The sequence below is a fragment of the Triticum aestivum genome, chromosome 5A (assembly GCF_018294505.1).
Source record: "Triticum aestivum cultivar Chinese Spring chromosome 5A, IWGSC CS RefSeq v2.1, whole genome shotgun sequence".
NCBI classification, from domain to species: Eukaryota; Viridiplantae; Streptophyta; class Magnoliopsida; order Poales; family Poaceae; genus Triticum; species Triticum aestivum.
Genome location: NC_057806.1, coordinates 426,109,062 through 426,131,539, shown reverse-complemented (window position 1 = coordinate 426,131,539; position 22,478 = coordinate 426,109,062). Strand labels below are relative to the sequence as shown.

The following is a 22,478-nucleotide window of genomic DNA, read 5'->3' as shown; positions in this document are numbered from 1 at the left end:
CATGTATATAAAGTATATAGTATATACCCGTGATCACCTCCCAGAGTGATCACGGCCCGATAGTATAGCATGGCAGACGGACAAGAATGTAGGGCCACTGATGATAAACTAGCATCCTATACTAAGCATGTAGGATTGCAGGTAAGGTATCAACAGTTGTAGCAACAATGACAGGCTAGGCATCAGGATAGGATTAACGGAAAGCAGTAACATGCTACACTACTCTAATGCAAGCAGTAGAGAGAAGAATAGGCGATATCTGGTGATCAAAGGGGGGGCTTGCCTGGTTGCTCTGGCAAGAGAGTGGGATCGTCAACACCGTAGTCGTACTGGGTAGCAGCGGCGTCGGTCTCGGTGTCTAGCGAGAGAAGAGGGGGAAGAAACAATAAATATTAAGCAGACAGATGCATAGCGATGCATGACATGACAAGTATCGGTGCTAGGGGTGCCCTAACGCGGTACGAGGTGGTACCGATGAAGGGGGAAAACATCCGGGAAATTATCCCCGGTGTTTCGCGTTTTCGGACAGATGAACCGGAGGGGGAAAGTTGCGTGTTTGCTATGCTAGGGATGCATGATGGACGAACGGGCTGCATATTCGGGTTCGTCTCGTCGTTCTGAGCAACTTTCATGTACAAAGTTTTTTCATTCGAGCTACAGTTTATTTTAAATTAACTTTAAAATATTTAAATCATTTTTAGGATTTATTTAATTATTTAAATCAATATTATCCAGAAAAGTGTTTGCTGACATCATCATGACGTCAGCAGTTGACCTGGTCAACCTGACATGTGGGTCCCACGTGTCATAGACTTTTTAGTTAATTAACAGTGGTTAATTAGGTTAATTAGGTTAATTAATCATGATTAGTTAATTTAATCAGAATTAATTAAGTTAATTATTATTATTATTTATTATTTTTTATTCCTTTTTTTGTTCTGGGGCAGGGGCCCCACTGGCGGTGACTTGGGGTACACAGTCAACATGTTGACCTGAGTCAACGCGGTCAAACAGGCCCCTGGGGCCTACCGGGCAGTGACCCAGGGGGGTGGCCCTGGGCTAGGCCAGGTCAGCATGGCCGGCTCTCGCAGCCGGCGACCAAATACACGGCGCTGACCCGCCGGAGTTCACCGGAAAACGTGCACAGGGCATGGATCCATGCGCGCTTGGGCTCGTTCGAACGAGCGTGAAGAGGCGCATCCAGTGGTGTGAGCGGTTCGTCCTGATGTGGCCGGAGATGTCGTCGGCGTCGAGCTGAGCGGCGGTCGCGTGCAGGCGAAAGAGTAACCGAAGCTAGGGGCACTAGGGGCTGCGGGCGTGCGTGTGTTCGACTCCTGGCAGCTCCAGGAGCACGTCTGTGGGCTCGAACGCAAGCGGCGTAGTGGCGTGTGCGACGGCGAAGTTAACGGCGGCGGTGAGCTCGGCCATGGCGGGAGCAGCAGCACGGGGAAAAGGGGAGGAGAGGGGAAGCTCACGGGGGCCGCAGGGAAAAGGCAACGGGCTCGGGGTCGGCCGGTCAGGAGGAGACCGTGGACGGGGCGGCGTCAGCGAGCAGAGGTGACGCAAGGTGGATGACGGCTTGATCCAGCTGGCTTGGGGATCTCCAGCTCGAACGCGTGGTCGGGGAGGAAGTAGAAGTCGTCGGCGGTCCTTCTGGCACTGTCCTAGGTGACAAGGAGGCGACTGGCCACGGTGGTGGTGCGACGATGGCAGCGAGCGCGTCAGAAGAGGGAGAAGTTGCCCCCCGATCCAGATCGGGGGAAGAGGAAGCGAACGTGGGGGGGAGTGGGGCGACGGGATAGGGGGGCTGGCAATGTGGGGCGATGGCTCGGGGCAGTTGCCCGATCTAGATGGGGAGGAGAAGGGGATCGGGGAGAAGTGGGGGGTAGTGGCCGCTAGGGTTCGGGGACAGGGGATAAGGGAGTGAGGGAGGGCGGCCTAGGCCGGTTTGGGCCGGCCCTCCAGCTGGGCCAGTGGGCCAAGGCCCTTGGGAGCCAGGGGGTTTCTTTTCTTTTGTTTTTTTACTTTTTATTTATTTTTCTTTTCTGTTTTATCTCTTACAGTTTTACAAAAAGTGAAACCCTACCTAAAATAGAGTTACAATTATAACTACTACCACAAAAGGTTTTATCCCTGAACAAAATAGTATAGTATTTTATAAAATCCAAAATGCATTTGTTTAATTGTTTTACCTACTATTTTAGTTACTTAAGTGCATTTAAACCTTTTATAAAAATGTGGTTTTCTTCACAACAATTACCTATGTAATATTTGGCACTTACCGAACATTTTTATTTTAATGTTTGAAAACTTATATTATTTACCAAACTTTGAATTTGAATTTTGGACCGGTTTTGATCTAGCGCGAGATTAGCAACAGTAACTGAGGTGACGTGGCATCATTAGCGGAGGTTCACTGTAGCTTAATTATCCGGGCATCACACCATGCTACCTACCACTTGCTTATCATGCCTCCCATATTGCCATGTCAAGCCTCTAACCCACCTTTCCTAGCAAACCGTTGTTTGGCTATGTTACCGCTTTGCTCAGCTCCTCTCATAGCGTTGCTAGTTGCAGGTGAAGATGAAGTTTGTTCCATGTTGGAACATAGATATGTTGAGATATCACAATATATCTTATTTAATTAATGCATCTATATACTTGGTAAAGGGTGGAAGGCTCGGCCTTATGTCTGGTGTTTTGTTTCACTCTTGCCGCCCTAGTTTCCGTCATACCGGTGTTATGTTCCTTGATTTTGCGTTCCTTACGCGGTTGGGTGTTATAGGAACCCCTTGATAGTTCGCTTTGAATAAAACTCCTCCAGCAAGGCCCAACCTTGGTTTTAACATTTGCCACCTAAGCCTTTTCTCTTGGGTACTGCAGACTCAAGGGTCATCTTTATTTTAACCCCCGGGCCGGTGCTCCTCTGAGTGTTGGTCCAAAACAGAGCCACTTGCGATGCCGCCCTAGGCAACTTGGGGTATCGTTGGTTGTCGTACGTAGTGTTCATCCGGTGTGCCCTAAGAACGAGATACGTGTGACTCCTATCGGGATTTGTTGGCACATCGGGCGGCTTTGCTGCTCTTGTTTTACCATTGTCAAAATGTCTTGTAACCGGGGTTCCGAGATTGATCGGGTCTTCCTGGGAGAAGGAATATCCTTCGTTGAACGTGAGAGCTTGTGATGGGCTAAGTTGGGACACCCCTGCAGGGTATAAACTTTCAAGAGCCGTGCCCATGGTTATGTGGAAGATGGGAATTTGTTAATATCCGATTGTAGAGAACTTGACACTTGACCTAATTAAAATGCATCAACCGCGTGTGTAGCCGTGATGGTCTCTTCTCGGCAGAGTCCAGGAAGTGAACACGGTTCTTGTGTTATGGTTGTGCGTAAGTAGTTCAAGGATCACTTCTTGATCACTTCTAGCTTCACGACCGTTGAGTTGCTTCTCTTCTGGCTCTTATTTGCGTATGTTAGCCACCATATTTGCTTAGTGCTTGCTGCAGCTCCACCTCTTTACCCTATCCTACCCATAAGCTTAAATAGTCTTGATCTCGCGGGTATGAGATTGCTGAGTCCTCGTGACTCACAGATACTTTCAAACAGTTGCAGGTGTCGATGATACCACTGCAGGTGATGCAACCAAGCTCAAGCGGGAGCTCGATGAAGATCTTGATCGTTGTTGTGTTTCGTTTCCTGTTGATCAGTAGTGGAGCCCAGTTGGGACGATCGGGGATCTAGCATTTGGGGTTATCTTCTTTTATTTTGGTTCCGTAGTCGGACCTTGATTGTATTCTGGATGATGTATGTTTATCTTGTATTTGTGTGAAGTGGCGATTGTAAGCCAACTCTTTATCCCTTTCTTATTCAGTACATGGGATTGTGTGAAGATTACCCCTCTTGCGACAAACCTACCATGCGGCTATGCCTCTAAGTCGTGCCCCGACATGTGGGAGATATAGCCACATTATGGGTGTTACATCGCCATCCGCGTCCGCCATCTCTTTGGAAAAGGCCGCCACGAGCTGGGCGTGGGTGGACACGATCTGGGCTTGGACGGGCTCCGTCGTCGCAAGGTATGCGGTGGAGGAACGGACGGCTACTCGAACGCTCTCGGCGATTGCCAGCTCTTCGGTCGTGGGATGTCGACCGTTGTCGGAGAAGCTTCGTTCGATTTGTGCGGTGACCGCCAGGAGCTGGGCGTGGGCGGCCTCGACATGGTAGTGGGCGGCTTCCATCAGGGCTAAGGTCGCCACTGCGGAACGGACAACTGTTGTGCTGCTCTCGCCAGTTGTTATCCCCGAGCCAGATGTTGCTGCTGCCACCTGAGAAGCAACAGCGGCCGTTCGGGCTGCCATGGCCGCTCGGTCGCAGATTGCGGCCGCGCTTATGCACCTTGCTAGCACGCGCATGGCGGTTGTGGCCGCGCTCTCGCTGGAGTGGGCCACCGAAGTTGCCCTCACGACGCGGGTCCACGTGCCCATCTTTCACCGGCGAGGGTTGAACAGTGAAATGATATTTGGGGAGCGAGCTAGTGTGATTGAGACGCCGACTATGGACTGTAGCCGACGCACCTTCTCACGTAAGCCATAGGCGTACTATACAGCGACGGTGCTCCGGGATATTTTGTGTTGCATCTCACACGGTTGGTGATAATAAATTGTGTGTGATCTACTTGATTTTTCATCTTGATTTGAATTACATAATGGGGTCACAGCGGCAATGGACGGTGTTTGAATTGCTAGACCTTTTATCTGGAGTGAACATGCAACTATATGTGTGTCGTAAAAGAATTGGAATTGTTCAGGGTTCGTTTGAATATTTTATACATTAAATTGGTTTTCTATCCATTTCAGGTGCACAATTCAAAATTAAACTACATGCACATGCTCCGGTGCACCAACATGGGTTGTGAAATCATATATGTGTCCATGGGTTTATGCTTATTTCCCATGCAAAATACGGGGATAAAATTCAAACACCGCGGCACCGTGGCTCTCCAGCAAATGTCGACGTACTTGCTTTTGTAATTCTAATAAATTCAAAATTTGTCCAAAATTCATGAAACTTGGCATGCTATCATGGAGCGGTATCAAAATGCTGTGGTAAAATTTTTGTCTCATTTGGGACAGGTTTGGCTATATGCTTCTCATAAACCAGAGCTTCTCACACAATAAGTGTGATGGTTTCAGTAGGGAACATTTCACCTTTCTGGACGAAACGATATTATTTTTTTTCCTAGTGTCAACATAGAACAACAAGAGTGTTGTGTTAATTTTTAGGATTTTCGGGGTTCGCTTGGACATTTTTATACATTAACTGAGTTTTCTGTGCATTCATGTGCATAATTCAAATTTGAACTACAGGCACATGCTCTAATGCATATAAATTAGTTGAAAAATTAAATCTGTGTCCTTGGTTGCCTGCTTAGGTCTCATTTAAGAAATGAGAATGAATGTCAAACACCCTGCCACCGTCACTCGGCTGCAAACATTGAGATACCTTGTTTTAAATTTTAGTAAATCCAAAACTCGTCTGAAATTTGGCATGCTATCATGGAATGACACCTGACATGCTATGGTATTTTTCGTGTCCATTTTAAGAGAAGACGCACTCCAATAATGACATCCAACAAAGGCATTTTGAAAAAATAGTTGTCACTTTAATATCTCAAACGTTTGTATAATTCAAACCGTGTGCATTCTATTAACCATTCACATGACGCCACGTGTCTTGGTTTTAACGGTTGTAGGAGGTGCTGTGCGGACAGCTGCTTGACCTTGACTAAACGGGAGGCGTGCGAGCGCAGTCCGCTGCGCAGGCTAGCCGAGAGGAGTGCAAGTTGTCCTCGAATGCACAGGCTCACCGGGAAGCGTGCGAGTTGTACGTTGTGCGGGCTTACTGGGAAGCGAGCCCTTTGACTTCCATGGTCACCCGCCTTACTCTTCATGTGCGCGCCCCCCAGCGGCATGGGACGCCGCCGTCGAACGCTACCTCTCAGCGCCGCCAGCTGCCGTCCTCCCGCCCCCCGCCCGTCGACCCCGGGACGACATGATGCAAAGTGAGAGCAGGATTTGTGCATTTCTTCAACGAAAACGGTTTTTTTGGATGACCCGTGTGCAACCACTTACAAACAATTTGGTGCGATTTGCATCTGTCATATTGGGTATGTTACCATTTGTCAAACTGAAAAATTGACATTTGTTGATCTAGTAACATTGCCATTTGTCAACCTTATAACACTGCGATTTATCAAAATATGAAGCTAAAAATCACTAGCAGTATCTAATTTTTGCAACAAAATTCAGTAATTAAGCATATATTTCATTCATAGATTAAGCGGTCGTTCTTAATTTATACAAACAGTTCAACTAGACAGCTGAACCGACCAAACTTTTCCCCAATTGTTGCCAACCACGTACTGAAATAGCTAGTTCAACATATATACTAGCTAATTTTAAGTACGTTGTACAGTTTCACCAAATCTATAGTCAGATGAACCGAACAAAATAGCCCCTAAATACTACTACTACGGAGGGGCATTGTACTACTTTTGGCTGACTCTCCTCTGCCGAGCGCCCTCAATAAGAGGTGGAGGAGGAGGAGCCTACCGACGAGCTAGGAAATCATAATACGGTGCCTGCCGCTGTTGCAGCTTCAGCGGCGCTCACCTTGAACGCCCTCTGCCGCTCCAGACGACCCCTCTCGAAGCGGTGGTTCTCCTCGCAGATCTCCTGATTCCTCGGCTCTGAGGCGGCGTGTGCTGCGGCCATGGCAGCGGTAAGGCTCTTTGCATGCTCGACGAGTCGCTCCTCCTCCTCCCGCAGGAACTCGGCGTAGCGCGCAAGGTTGATGACGCACATGCGGGCATCCACCTCCGTCTCCCGCCTTCGGGCGGCGGTAGCGGAGCAGGTGATGACCCCGGCGGTCGACGGTGGGCTGGTGGCCATGGCCGCCGACGACGGGATGGCGGCCACGACCACCACCTCCCGCCTTCGGGCCACGATGGCGGAGCGGGTGATGGCCACGGTGGCCGGTAGTGGGGTGGCGGCCACGACGACCACCTCCCGCCTTCGGGCCGCAGCGGCGGAGCGGGCGATGGCCCTGGATTTCGACGGTGGTGTGGCGGCAACAGCTGCCGACAGGCACCGGCGGCGGAGCGTGTGGTGGGTATTCCGCGCACACCCAACAGGGACGCCACACGCACTACACTACGTCGGGGACTGTGCCGCCGCCGTTGTGTAGCCTCCCAGCTGGAGCTGTCCTCTGATGACGGCGAAGTGGCTGAGCGACGACGACGGACCGGTGCCATTGGCGATTGTGGGAGAAGCAGACGAGATAAGCTACAGGAAGGGAGTGGAAAATGCGACGCAGGACTTGCCGGTCGTGAGGGTTTTTATAGCAGGCCGGTAAGCATTGGGATTTTGAAGGATTTCACCGAGTTGGGCAGGAAGCTTGCGCGGGAACCTGCGAGGTTGCGTGGGAATGGGCTCATCGACGATTCATTGGCGTCACCATTTGGCCAAAAGAACGCCCCGTCGCGCTGCGCAAGCTTGCGTTGTAAGCCGTCTACGGCAGCGGGGTGACAAGACGTGCGAGAGGAGGACGAAAAGCCATGTACACATATGGTTAATAAAAAAACGTTTGCAATTTAATTACCTACTATACCCCCATCCTGCTTTATAAGTATGATTTAATTAATAAAATACGAATGCATGTCGCCAAAGATTATATAGTTGGATTCGTATTTGAACATAGTTTTCAATTATATAATTTTTATAACATGCATTAACATTTTGTTGGTTAAATTTGAGGGCAAAGTGTAGCATAAAATATAAAAGGGACTATAGACTAGACGGAGGTGGTAGCACACAATCGCTCTCTACACAGCGATGCAACTGTCGGCCAGCTTGTAGGCGACCATTTCCTGCATGTTCAACTGCTCTATGCGTATGGTTGCTTGCGGTTCAGGCGGCCACAACACGCTCTGCTTGCGTCCCGCCGCGAGGGCTCTGCTCTCACGTCCCTCCGGGTGCTCTGTCCTCGTCCCTCCACGTGCGCTGCTAGTGTTTGGGGCCGGCGCATGATCACGCACGTTCGTGTGCACATGGTTGCGCCGGGCGCGGCGCGACGATGCTGTTACCCGCTGCAAAAAGTACCATGCGGACACGCCGAGAATCCATGCCATTCGGCCTTCTTTTATTCTTGCGGCCATTTACCTTCATCTCTCGTCTTATACGACACAATAAGCACACCCACGAGGACACATACAGAGAGGACATCCAGCGGTGCCAATGGCGCTCCCCGTGGCTCCAATGGCGCTCCCAGCGGCCGACAACGACAACGGCGGGCAGTTCACCACGCAACATGTCATGGACACTCACATGAGTGGGGAGGCTCTCTCGGTGGTGTACACGAACGATCTGGTCTCGGTGGAGAGCTCCATCCAAACTATGGAGCAGTTCCTTGCCGAGGACAAGTACCAAGTGGTCGGCTTTGACCTCGAGTACAACATGGGTCGTGCTGGGCAAGATCAGAAGGTTGTCGTCGCCCAGTTGTGCGTGCGACATGACGTCCTCGTCTACCACTACCACCTGGCCACAATGCCTTGCGAGTGTTTCTCCAGGTTTATCAACAACTCCGACTATATTTTCGCTACGGTGGACACCACCAATGATCTAAAAGCGCTCAAGGTTTCGTGTTTGAAATGCCCGAATCTTGTCAACATCCAAAGCCACTACAAGGTCTGGGGCAGCGACAAAAACAAACTGAACTCCCTGGTTGACCTCGCCTCGGTCATCATCGACCCCTACTACATGAAGATGAAGAATGAGAGCAATAAGGACAGGAACGCCTGGCACAGTGTGTGGCATAAGAGACTGAATGAACAACATGTCAAGTACGCGGCCATGGACGCGTACACAAGCTACGAGATGTACAGGCAAATAGTGACATGAGGAATTGTCTTGTTCCTAACCCAGACGAGGGATCGAGCCACATAGCAGTGACGGGAGCGTCACAAGAAGTAGATGACTAAACGATCGTTTCTCCTATTTTAGAATGCACGCAATTGTTTATTGAGGTGTGTGCGAATGATCTGTATAGTCACTTATGTAATTGGATGTTTATTTTAGTGTTATATATATATACATGTTATTCTACTGTAGACAGAGCAAATCATACGGCTTATTAGCAGCAATCGTCTGTGTTATTATTGGTCTTTGCACACATTTCTGATTACGGACCTATTTGCCGCGTATCACACATATCTTGTTCAGTTGAACCGTTTTCATTGTATTGCCTAATCACGCACAGTTCATCCGAATGAACCGTATGCTATATATCACACACGCCTTCATCTGGCTGCCCGTTTCTTTTGTTCCTCATCATCCCAAACAGTTAATTGAACTGAACCGTATGCCCTGCATCGCACACGCAACTAAAATCTGAACCGTGTTTGATGTATTCGTCATCGCAAACATTTTGCACCTTTTTTGATGGTTTTTTACACCCACGTTTGCGATTATGGCATCGCACACAGTTTCATCGAAGGGTCTATGATCATAGTGTCGCGTTTGGACCATCCTGCAATAGTGTAGGTGCTTGGCTCATTAAACATCTTGGTGTTTCTGTTTAAGGGTCTAGGTTGCATGTTAAATATTGGGGCTTTCTGATTGAACATGTGGGAAAATGTCTTGATGTTCGGATAGGAAACTCTTTGTCCCTGGGTGGCAGATTGGTACTTATCAATTCAACTCTTAGTAGTACTCATGTCTATTACATGCCCATGTTTTTGTTGCATGATACAATACTAGATACAATGAATATGGTCATGAGAAAGTCCTTTTGGCAGAATGGTGGGCTGAATAAAAAATCATATGGTGAAATGGCACTGGATATGTAAATCCATACTTAATGGGAGTTTAGGGGCGGAGAATTTGAAATTTCTTGACATCAGCTTTCTTTGTAAGTGTGGTGGTCGAAATTGGAGCATGGAGAACTTGGTTAGGGCTAAATACAAGATTGATAATGGAATTACGCTGACAAAACACAAGCAGGGTGACTCTGCTATGTGGATTGCTTACCTCAAGGTCAAGAATATTTTACTTGTCACGGAGGAAAATGGTGATTGATGATGGAAAACAAACTCCCTTCTGGTAAGACACTTGGTGAGGAGACTTACTGTTGTGTGATCAATTTCCTCAGTTGTACGAGATTTGCAACATCCAGATTTTTATAGTTGATACTGTGGTAGAAATAAACTGGAATTTGGCATATAGAAGGTGGATGTGCCTTGATTAGTGCTTTCTATCAACTAGGAAGGTGTTGGGCCAACAAGTGCAAGGGTTTGTAGCAAGCAACAATTTCCCCCAAGTGACCTCAAGGTTTATCAAACCAACAGAAGTTTGACTACAAACCAATTATCAACACCTACACACACAAATACAATACTACCTTCGCCACCAACGAAACTAATGAGGTTTTTAACCTCACTAATTTTGCTAGTTATAAGGCTTAAAAATACAAGTATGCGGAAGATTTAATGGTAGCAAGAAAGTAAGCAAGGAATTAAAAGAAATTGTTGATTGGTTCAGTATCTAGGGTTTCTCCTCCAATCGATGCCCCCACCTGTACACCTAGCCTCTGATGGCATTTTACTATGGAGGTGTGGAGGACCCCGGCCCCTCGCCATCGAAAGGGATCCTGCTTTCGTTCTTGTTTGGTCCAGGGTCTCGATTGGGGTTGTGTGGCAGTGGCGATGCCCCTAGTAGGAATAATATCTCCCGCGTTTGATCTCTCTCTCGATGGTGCATCTAGCATCGTCGGAAGGCGTGTGGTGATGTGTCTCCGTCGAATATCACGGGATTCGGTCGATGCAGATCTTCAATGGATACGTTTGGATCCAGTCTTCGATCGTGTGTCTAGCTATAGGTTTGATCAACCTGATCTATGCCTCGTTTTATCAGTGATGATTGTTGTTTTGGTGTGCTACTCCTATGGGGCCTTAGCACGATGACTTCGTGATTGTCTACTACAACAACGTTTGCCCGACTCCGATGAGGGAGGGGCGTTGACGGCGTCACACCTTTAGCTCCCTCCAGTCTTGTAGTCGTCGCTAGGTGGTCCACATACATGCTTGTAATTTTTGTTACCTCTGGTGTACTTTGTACTGCCATGAGAGATGATGAATAGATTGGATATTTCTCCCACAAAACGGTATATGCCAGTCTTTCTTATGAGAAGGACCCTGATCTATTATAAATTTTCACCAGAAGTAGAATGCACCCTAAATATAATAAAAAATACATTGAGATCCTTAGACCATCAAATGACCTCTACCACCGCCAGAACGAGTTGTCGACACGCCGCTATCGTTGCTCCCTTACCCGGCCCGCCTGACCTTATCGTTGACAGTCAGGAAGTCTTCGTGCACGTGCTCTTGAAACCAGCACCCTAGATCCGCAATTCTCGTCGTTGAATCATAGTAAAAAAATCGTCGTTGAACCCTTGAACCAATCTGAAACATCTGACACTAGATCCTAATGAGATGGCGGAAATCTACGTCGGATCTCTGTCAACTCCATGCCGATGGATGAATTCAAGGAGGATCGGTGCTCAAGACCAACATGATGATGAAGCGCCACCATCCACCTAAGCGTTGCCCATGCGAGGATTATTTTTTAAAAATCCTTGCCTAGACTACTAGCCAAAACCAAAGCACCGGTATCCCCCTCCCTGCCGCTGGAGCAGCTGGCAGAGGAGAGAAGAATTCACAGGCTCACCGGCGGAGGGTGTAGGGAAGGAGTACGCCCTAGCGGCCGCTATGCAAGAAAGCATCAGTAGATCATGATGTCCGGGTATATGTCATAGTTGTCACTGAAGGGGGGAATCACATAAAAATATTGCTTTTACAGAATTATATACGTAGTGTATCATATTAAAAAATGATGAGAACTATAATCCTTCAAAAGTATTATAAATTCGTTTTGAACCAAACAGATCCCAAGGACAAGTCTGAATGCTCCATCGCTCTCAGTGACAACACCATCATCCCACCTTTGGCGCGGTGGCGCTAACCAAATTGAATCAATTTATATAGTAGGAGCACCACTACATTGGACAATTATTTAATGAAAATAGCTTTTGTAAGCAGGCCATGCTGCCCACTGCATCGAGTGGTGTCGCGCCTACCACGTTGTTTTCCCTTCGAATTCACATTTGCCTACAATGGGATTAGCACCATGGTTAGACATAATGATGGGTGGATTTAAATATCATCGATTTAACCATGATCGAATATTTCCCGTGGAAAAAACTCAGTCCAATATTGTAACTCTAAACACATTCATGTAGCAGAAGCTGCAGCCTGCATGCATCATTAATGTGTAAACGGTAAGAACTTGAACTTGCAAAATAATACAAAATCGACGAACTCCCTATAGGAGCAATATGAAAATACTTACAAGGGAAAACCCAGCAGAGGTAGGAGTAACAATAATTCTCGGACGATATACATACGTCCTCGCAAGAACATAAGATGATGTTTTATTGGAGCACAAGATCGTCCTCTCTTCGGAAAGCTAAATAAAGCTATTGTGGTGCTCAATTGTATTTTTACCGGTGCTGACATGTGGAAGGTTCTTCAAATCTAATATTTGCACCACAAAGATATGATTCCTGCCTGTAGTGGAGCAGCCAGTGCTACTTCCCAAGTCGGCATGAATTTTTGCTTTCGCAGGATTCCTAATACACCTATCATTTCATCCATTTTCTAGTCTAGGGAGGGCAACATCCATAATCTTGATTAACTTTTAATGACCTCCTGATTTGCAGGATTCTGTAAAATCTCAAAAAGATGATATGCCAGCTCAGTCTTTCGTGGGTGCTCATAGAGGATAGGGTGTGCGTATGTGCGTTTATAGAGGTAAGTGTATGCGTATTTATATGAGTGTTTGCGTCTGTATTGTGTTAAAAAAACACGAAAGAAAACACATGACTCTACTGAGTCTTTTGACACCACAGAAAAAACAGAAGAATTGTAGATATAGGTTTAAGTGGATGAAAAATTCCTCCAAAAATAATGCAAAGCAATTCTTCGGGAAGAAAAAAAATCATGTGAATCAAACGATGTACTCCCTTCATTTTTATTTACTCCACATATTAGTTTTGACATGAGTAAATTGCACAAATCACCATAATTGAGGTCATGATTTGTCATAACCACCACTTCATTAATATTCCCTCCAGTCCTTTTTACTCTGCATATAAGAATGAGTTAATTACACAAAACCACAACTTCAGGTTAACTTATAACACTTTACCATAACTTTTTAGTTTTTAAATAAAAAACCACAACTTCAAGTCAATTTATAACACTTTACCACAATTTTTGAGTTTCTTTAACACAAAACCACAACTTCTGAACTAATTCTCAACATTGAGCCCAAATCTATCGGTCAACTTCTTTTAATAGCCAATCTGATTGATTGGGCCCACATGTTAGGACCTAAGTTGGAAAAAGGTGGCATGTGCGCATCTCCTATGTGGCCTACCATTTCCTCCTCTTGCCATCCCGTACCGGCGCTATCAACTCCACTGACGCATTGAGCAGGGAGCTGGTTGTTGGTGGGGTGGTCGAAATTCTGCGACAAGATGATCACTCCGAGCATCCTTGAAGGCGAGGTTCCTAGTGTTGCAAAGCCGCACCCGTCCGGACTATGGCATGGTCAGGCGGGGCACGCGAACTAGACAGAGAGGTCTTGGGGAGCTGCAGGTGAACGCATCGTCGAGAATACGATGATGTCGTATGCAGACTGCTATGTTACACATATCCAGTCAGCGCCACGTAGGAGGGAACTTGCTACCTAGAGCCTGACATGTGGGCCAAATCATTCAGATTGGCTATTAAAGTAGTTGACCGATAGATTTTGGCTCAATGTTGAGAATTAGTTCAGAAGTTATGGTTTTGTATTAAAAAACTCAAAAGTTGCGGTAAAGTGTTATAAGTTGCCCCGAAGTTGTGGTTTTGTGTTAAAAAACTCAAACGTTGTGGTAAAGTGTTATAAGTTATCCTGAAGTTGTGGTTTTGTGTAATTAACTCTATAAGAATTGCCTGAAGTCAAACTTCGTAAAGTTGACCATATTTATATGAAAAAATATTAACATATACAATGTTAAATTTATACAATATGAAAACTAAAGTCATGACGCATCTAATGATGTTAATTTCACATTCTTAATGTTGGTATTTTTTCTATAAATTTGGTCAAAGTTCACGAGGTTTGACTGTAAATCTTATATGCGAATTAAAAAGGACCGGAGGAAGTATTTTACTGAAAACCACCAATATTTGGACATGTCATTGCATTCTAAGATAGGAACAATTATGACTCTGTTGAAATAACCCAAACGGACACTTGAATAGTTTTTTGACTGAATAATTGGTTAGTTTGGGTTGAAGTTTCAATAAACCCACTCAGTAGACCATTTACGATTCTGGAACTTGTTCCAGATATTCTAGAGCATTTCAGTTTTCAACCAAAGTTTGAAGCTTCAGACTTTCGTAGTCTTCTGACTATATAAGATAAATTTTAACAGTCCGCTTGAAAGACAGTTTATGATTTCCTAAAAAAATCAGATTTTTCTAGAAGGGTTAAATCTCCAGCCAAAGCTAATGCATGCCTGTCAAAATCACTAACCCACATTTTAAGCACTCATTTGGGTTATGTGTAATAGCCCTGGTGGTTATCAGCAACATGTTAACAGAGTGGGAGTAATCATAGCCCTAATTGTGGTGTAATTATTTTTATCAAAATGGTCTAACCCCTTGCCAGGAATTAATCCTATTTAATCATAATGTAACATAGGAATTTCGACGTTTCATTTCTTTAAACCAAAAAAGGACCCTACAAGCAAATTTTCTGTGGACTGGACTAATGGGCCCCTGAAACAAACCAGGATGCTGATGAATATAAAATGAGAGTAAAGAAGTTCATCAGGTTCATTTTTATGCAGAAAAACACAACATACGTTGTGTGACCAGGCAAGTTTTACTTCAGGACTTCTTTTTGAGAGGTTGATGGACATTCTTTCTTTTTTTTAGGGAAACAGATACTACACTTGATCTTAGCCAAAAGGCCGAGAAAGGTATAGATTGACGGACATTCATCAAGATCTTAACGTTTTGCACAACGGCCTGAAGGCTACGATCTCCTTTTATTTCGAGCAGTCCGATCTCAAGGTAGCATGCGTAAAATGTTACTCTCACCGGAAGATATGCTATTTTTCCAGTTTATTAATAGACTAGGTCCAGGGCACAGATGGCTAAACATGCCAAAAGGCATGAACAATGCATACATGAGATCAACACATCTCTTATTATATGTACTCAGCAGCAGCGTCGCAATTTGGGTGCAATGATCGACACAGAGAATTTCCTGAAGATGATGGCTGCACGCTCCAGATATCTCAACACATTATCCCCAATCCCCATGCTGCAGCACGACGTTTCACTGGCAGTCCTTCAGCACCAAACTAGCCAAAGTTAATTCCCTGTGCTAGAGGCAGCTCGCTTCCATAGTTGATTGTACTGCAAATATTTGTAACCAACATCAGTAAATGAAAACAATTGCAAAACCTTGATACATGAGCTTTAGCATACTGGATAGTTGAGGTCAAACTATAACAAAAAAGCAATAGTAACCAATCGGTCTTGCTTGTTTCTGTCCCAAATACAAATAAAAAATGCATTTACAATGTCAAACCAATGAGAAGCTTGGTAAAAGTCCCATTTCAGAATCAAAGTAACATGAGGTTGCTAGTGGTAGCTAGCAGTCACTAGAGCTTGGTTACGTAAAAATATTTCTCCCTAGTAACAAGACAGGAGCTTCAATTTTACGGGCTTGCACCAGCTCCACAGGAAGAGAACAATACTAACTACATACTAGAGTCTCAATGATGTTCCTATGTTTGTCCACTATGCTCCAACAAGGCATATTCCTATGCTTGTTATAACAAACTAGAATCTCAATGATGCAACTTTATTAGTCTAAAACTTGGGAACTGATGGCAATGAGCATGTACATTATTCATTAAAGGCTTGGTTGCATCATTTTAGCATACAGCTGGTCCAAGTTAATAAGCTTCAAATGACAACTTAGAGGAAAGCAAAATTAAGTATTGGTTGTACCATTTGTAATTCCCAGAAAAGATTTGCCTACTTACCAAGTGGCCCTCCTCATGTACTGCTTCCAAGAATCACTTCCAGCTTCTCGCCCACCACCGGTTGCTTTTTCTCCACCAAAAGCTCCACCAATTTCAGCACCATTAGTGGGTATGTTTACATTCACTATACCACAATCACTGCCATGAGGCCTGCATATCAAGGAGAATAAGAACAATCACTACTGGTTTACTAATAATTGTGTCTCGGATGTGTCAGCCATCAAGATAAGCCAGTGGGGTACATACAACCAGATGTAACTGTCTTCGCAGGTGGATCAATTGTTTTAAAATACAATTTACAAAAGATAAACTTCTAGCACATATAGCTCTAGTAGAGTTGTTATCTTATGAGTATCATTTCAATAGATGACTCTTGAAGTGTCAATGAACATGAATAATCAACTAAAAAAGGAAAAAAATGCACAGTGTATATATAATATACTGAAAAATACTAAAACCTTTAGTTGAATCTTAAAATTGGTTTAATTTGCTGGACAGGAAAAATGATGATCACAAAGTGTCCAACTTTAGACCTTCAGAAAACAAAGTCAGTGCGACAAAGGTAAGATCACAGTGCGACTGATGTGCCAGTACAATCATACCAACTGTCCGAATGGATGTTCAGATGCCAAAAAAAAAGGTAACAGTACAGCTCTCTGGGTTATTGAACCAAAGCTTACCCAATCCACTTGAAAATAGCATCCGGTTTCCTTGTAAATATAGAACTGCTCAATCCTTGAGGAACAGAATTGTTGATTTCAATTGCTTCCTTCAGTGTCTGCAGGATAATTGTAACCAGGATGTGTATACTTATGAAAATGACATAAGACAACGGCATACAATCAATGCCACATAGAGCAGGTGAATAACACACAAGTTTACTACCAGAAATTTCATGGCATAAAGGACAGGACCAAACAATTCTTCCCTCACAACTGGCGCATCAGGTGAAATTTCCACAATTGTTGGCTGAACAAAGTTCCCTTCTGATTCAATAGCAGATCCTCCTAAAAGGATTTTTCCTCCCTGAATGATTTAGCATGTAGTCAAATTAGATTATTTGAACTTCATGCTAAATAATAAATGATATTTTCTAATAGATTTTGCTACTGAGAGATTATGATGGAAGTAGATTCTACTGTAAAATTACTGTTGCTGTATCTGAAAGTTATATAAATTTTCACCTGGGATTTGATAGTTTGGATGCCTTTCAAAAAGCTTTCCTTTGATGTAGTAGTGTGCAGTGGTCCCAGCAAGGTGCCCTTTTCCATAGGATCCCCAATACGGACTTGTTTATAAACCTCAACAAGTTGATCAAGAAATGTTTGATATATGCTTTCGTGAAGAAGCTGTATTAACAAAGAAAAATGCACTTAGACCACTCAAATAACTACCATAAGACAAATGAAGAAATATTGTTTTTATCATACCAGCCTACGACATGTAGTGCATCGCTGTCCTGCTGTGCCAACAGCAGCAAACAGAACAGAACGCACAGCTAGTGGAATGTCTGCATCATCCATGACAATAATGGCGTTGTTCCCACTAAGTTCAAGAAGGCATTTACCAAATCTCGCGCTAACCTGTTGCTGAACCATTTGACCTACCTGCATTGAATAATCATTGTTTCAAATTTTATAATAGATCTGCACGGCTACGTAAATGGAGTACATAATTAGCAAGTGCTCCAAGGGCCTCCCACAAGAAAATGGACCTCAAACAACATACACAAAATACTAACGCAGGAAATCTAATGATATTGCAAGATCAAAATAGATTTAGATCAGGGCATTCTCATAGTGGCTAGTGCATTTAGATCAGGAGCGAAATCTAGGAAGCAAGATGTAGAACATGAGGGTAGAGCTGAACAGATGTTCAGTACCTTTGTACTTCCTGTGAATGAAACCAAAGGTATCCTTGTGTCAAGAGCAATTGCTTGGCCAATTTCAGCACCCCCACAAAAAGCTGTGAAGATTGCACTTGGCAAGTTGTTCTTTTCAAATACACTAGCCACTATTTTAGTCATTGCGATAGTGATCAATGGAGTAGTTGGAGCGCCCTTCCTGTAATAATTGGAACATGGTTAAAGAAAGAAATTGTACCAGTCTTTGAGAGATTGACAGAACATGCTACCACTGAAGAAAACAAAACCACTAGGTGAGATCTGGGATGTACTGAACAAACAAAACAACAATCAGTTTAGCATGCTAGTGTTCTTGCATCAGCATATCATTGATCTATTGATACATATGCTGAAGAACCCAGATTCACCTTTTTTTCTGCCTGTTATAACTATTTATCTTGTTCAATAAAAAATAAGTAGTATTTATCATTCAGCTTCTCTGCCAAACTTTTCCTCCATCCGCGACAAACCTATAAGCATGTCACATGTTGCATTTGCCACAAATAGTATGTTCAGTTTATCCAGGGCAGGACTTTGTTTCCATTCTATGAAGCAGACAACTAGGTCAAGTCACAACAATGAACACAAGGATACTGGATACATGCCAAGGTTGCATGGACTTCTACATATTTTTTACATACAACAAACTATATAAAGTTAAGATAAATTAAAAAATACAACATCTGCCATCATGTAAGCCAAGTAAACCATTTACCAATATGAATGAGGAACAGTGTTAAAAATTAGTAAAAGGTAAACCATTCTTACGGTCTTACCAGACAACACAGTTGCCGCACACCAAAGCAATGCAAGCATTCCAACCTAGAACATGACAAAAGGAAGATTACCATAATTTGCATGCAGTTTTAAACGAAGTAAATGAAACTGAGTACATGGTAAAGGTTGAGAGCAACATAACGTTTGAAAATGAGCAATACACATGGCATACATGTATTGTGTATAGCAGTAGAGTGAACATTTAAATTGTCACCTTGATGATTGCAGCAATAACCATCGGTAGGTGCAGGAAAACAAGATGAATTGTACAAATTACCATTCGATTGTTGAACTCTTGTCAGTTATACATTCCAGATAACAAGAGCATGTAAACACCACGTGTAGATACAGTGAACTACGTGGATTGACATTGTAGTCACATTCCAAAAGGGTGCAATGCAAGAATTATCTAAGTGGTTGACTTACCCAGCACGGCGCAAGGGAAATTGAATGCAGTGATGACACCAACAACTCCAAGAGGATTCCAGACCTATTCGGATAAGGATTAGTCATTAGCATGTCCCATGATGATACCTGGGAATGTGATACTGGTTCCACTTACCTCCATCATCATATGGTTTGGGCCTGTAAAGATATACAGAAGGCGGCATTAGCAATAGCAAACTTTCAATGTTCTCTTCAAACTGTGTGCACTGGTGCATTTACAATTGATTCGAAGAATTGCAAAGAAAGATTTCTCTACAATAGACAACTCAACCAGTACACAATCTTTTCTATAACAAAATCAGAGGCAATGCTGAAAATTTGGCAGGTTTCTCTAAAACCTTGACCAAGCAAATCAGTGAATATTTTACCATGATCCTTTACTGTGTGAATATCATACAGAACGTAATGCAACATGTCAGGGTACATAAGCTTGTACAGAACAGCAATCCGCATTAACAAGTCAATCACTCATATTAGTGTAAGATTGCAATAAATTATGAACTTACTGATTCCAACTGAAATACTTTTTTCCATCAGACAACTAAGGCAGATACATTATTAGAGATATAGTATGAAATACAAAAATCTTTTAATTTCTCTCAACCAGTTGCAACAAATATGGTAAAAAGGGCACATCTCATTACTGATTATGTTGCATCCTTGCTTTGAACCTATCATCAGAATATAATATGATTAAAAGAAAATGGTCTTACGTTCAGATGGTATGATGGATCCATTTAGCTGACGACTTAGCCCCACAGCATAATCACACATGTCAATAATTTCCTGCAAAAATTGTTGTGTTGATGACATAATGTGCAGAGTAGGAAAACCAATGGTGCATTGCATTTATGCTTATATGATCATTCACTCTCTCAATTAGAAGATACAACCTTAGAGCACATAGTTTGTTGGCAGTTTGGCACAAGGTTGATTAATCTAGAGATGAAGAAAGATAACAACAAGAAACCACTCCCTGTTCCGATACTGCTTCATGTCATGCGTATGTTGTACTAATTGGCTAGGTTGCCTTTTCAGCAGACAATGCAATGGTACCATAATGATAATGCAGTTGTTAGGGAGTAATAAGTAATTAATTTCCTAAACAGGAACATAAACATGTGTTCTGAAACAGATAAATTCATCATCTGAGGCTTCTATTGATGGCCTAGCAGCAATTATGCTCCAACCTGAACCTCGTTAGGAATTGAGCCTAGCTCAGATAGTGGGAGGTGTGGGTGGTTCTTACTTCCCACGTATCTGAAACCCCCCACCACCCTGTTTCAAGAACTCTCTATCTTAAATTTGTGTGTCTAATTCCAAGGTATTCATCATATTTTTTTTACCTGAACCTCCCCAATTCCTTCAGGGAGAATTTTCCCCATCTCGAGTGAGAGAAGTCTGCCAAGGTGATGAAGCTTTGCTCTCAGTGCATCACCAATCTGCCTAACAATTTCTCCTCGTTTTGGTGCCGGAACCTGGACATGTTGGTATACCATATAAGTACAAATTTAGTAACATAATGATATCACTAAATTATTTGATAGACCAAAAAATCTAATAAGTCAGCAGTGCTCCATGAATATATGGGATTTCACTTGGTCACAGCACTGCTGACCTTCAGTACATAGGCAGGCATTTAGCAAAACACTGATAAATCCAAACAATTGGATGGCCTCTGAAATTGCAGTGTGAAAACAAATGTCGTACTCAATTGTCTCAGCATTTTAGTAGTGACACTTGATTAGCTAGCAAACTCGCATATTATGCTTCATTATCCTGTTCTCCGATCAAAATGAGAGCCCATAAAGCGTCTACCAAATCGTGAACAGTCACTGGTAATACTACAAACTTCCTGAAAACTAAAAAGCTGCAAGGGACTAGAATCGCCAACATTTGGGGGTAACGGGGAAAGCACAGCAGCAGCATACTACTAGCACATCGTCATGGGGGCCAAATTGCTGCGAGGCTAGCGGGCATTTCGATCCGTGGAACTTACAGCCATCCAGGTCTTGGCGGCGTCGAAGCAGGCGCTCATCCCCTTCTCGTAGTCGTCCATGGACGCCTCGACGACCTCAGCAATGACCTGAAACACAGACACACACAAAATCACTCAAAATCCGCCGAGAACACAGCGAGTCCCCAAAAATCCAGACGAAATCGAGCGGATCGGAGAGGCACCTCGTTGTTGCTAGGGTTGGTGGTGGTGACGACGGGGCCCGAGCCGCCCCAGGCGCCGCAGGCGAAGGAGCCCGGGTTGCGCGGCGCGAGGCCGAGCTCGGCGAGGAACTGGTGCTCCTGCCTCGCGAAGCTCGCCATGGCGGGCGGGCTGGTTCTGGAAGGCGGGCTCTGGCTCTGGCTGCTTCGCCGTGCGAAGCGAGGGGATTGTGGAAGGGGGGGAGTGAGGAACTGAGAACGGGACGAGGAATGGTGGCGATGAGGAAACTTATAGGTGGGAGGTGGAGTGGAGACTGTGAACTGCTCCGGAGTGGGAGGTGGAGGTGGTGGGTGGGGCGGTCCGGCACGGGACGGCGGAACGGGACGAGACGAAAGGAAACCGAGAGCGTGAGGTTGATCAGTGAGGACGAAAAGGTTTTAACTTTTCAGCTTTGCACGTCAACAAGTTTTTTTCCCTTGTTGGAAAGAAAAACAATGTTCCACTAAAAAAATATTAGTCTCTCTCTAATAATAAAGCACCGATTGGGTCTCCGGGTTCACCGTCGCGCCTTTTTTGCAAAAAAGCACTTACAATTCTGAGTAATTGAACCCGCAGTTCAGTAAATTAATAAAAAAAACGTTTCGCACTGCTCCTTCGGGGCGAATCTGCAGCCCGCTGAGACCCATATCGGGCCTTGGGAAATTCACCGAGCCCGAGCTACGCCAGTACCCCGCCGCCCGACCGTGCCGGTCGGACCTCCTCCACCTCGCCTCGCCGCCGGCGCCCGGACCCTGGCCGGACCAGCGGATGAGCAGCGCATCTCTCTCTCTCCCTTCCTTCTTCTTCATCTCTCTCTCTCCCTTCCTTCTTCTTCATCTCTCTCTCTCTCTCCAGGACGCCAGGAGCTCCACAGCCGCCGCCACGAGTCGTCCGTGCTCGGATCCGGCGAGATCCGGCCGCGGGCAACCC

The 22,478-nt window shown here is 44.6% G+C and overlaps 1 protein-coding gene and 1 pseudogene across 1 annotated transcript; both read right to left on the bottom strand.

Annotated features, from left to right (window-relative positions):
* Positions 1 to 15,071: 15,071 nt before the first annotated feature.
* LOC123109113 (uncharacterized) lies at positions 15,072 to 15,151 on the bottom strand (annotated as a pseudogene).
* A 31-nt stretch (positions 15,152 to 15,182) lies between these two features.
* Positions 15,183 to 21,866, bottom strand: LOC100682438 (aldehyde dehydrogenase family 7 member A1). Its single transcript, XM_044525429.1, has 14 exons — positions 21,533 to 21,866; positions 21,351 to 21,437; positions 20,698 to 20,829; positions 20,065 to 20,137; positions 19,467 to 19,489; positions 19,331 to 19,394; positions 18,904 to 18,949; positions 18,107 to 18,287; positions 17,655 to 17,831; positions 17,409 to 17,573; positions 17,110 to 17,250; positions 16,905 to 17,002; positions 16,225 to 16,374; positions 15,183 to 15,589 (listed from the first exon to the last, which is right to left on the bottom strand). Exons 1-14 carry the CDS (start codon positions 21,668 to 21,670, stop codon positions 15,535 to 15,537), a joined length of 1,530 nt encoding a protein of 509 aa, XP_044381364.1. The 5' UTR covers positions 21,671 to 21,866; the 3' UTR covers positions 15,183 to 15,534.
* Between the last annotated feature and the right edge of the window lie 612 nt (positions 21,867 to 22,478).

Bases quoted from the DNA above. Each gene is read 5' to 3' on its own strand.
- LOC100682438 (XM_044525429.1), bottom strand. From the start codon at position 21,670: ATGGCGAGCTTCGCGAGGCAGGAGCACCAGTTCCTCGCCGAGCTCGGC. The intron at 19,395-19,466 runs GTAAGTGGAACC...TTATCCGAATAG, and splicing joins CAAACCATATGATGATGGAG to GTCTGGAATCCTCTTGGAGT. The intron at 18,288-18,903 runs GTAAGACCGTAA...CAATTATTACAG, and splicing joins TGCGGCAACTGTGTTGTCTG to GAAGGGCGCTCCAACTACTC.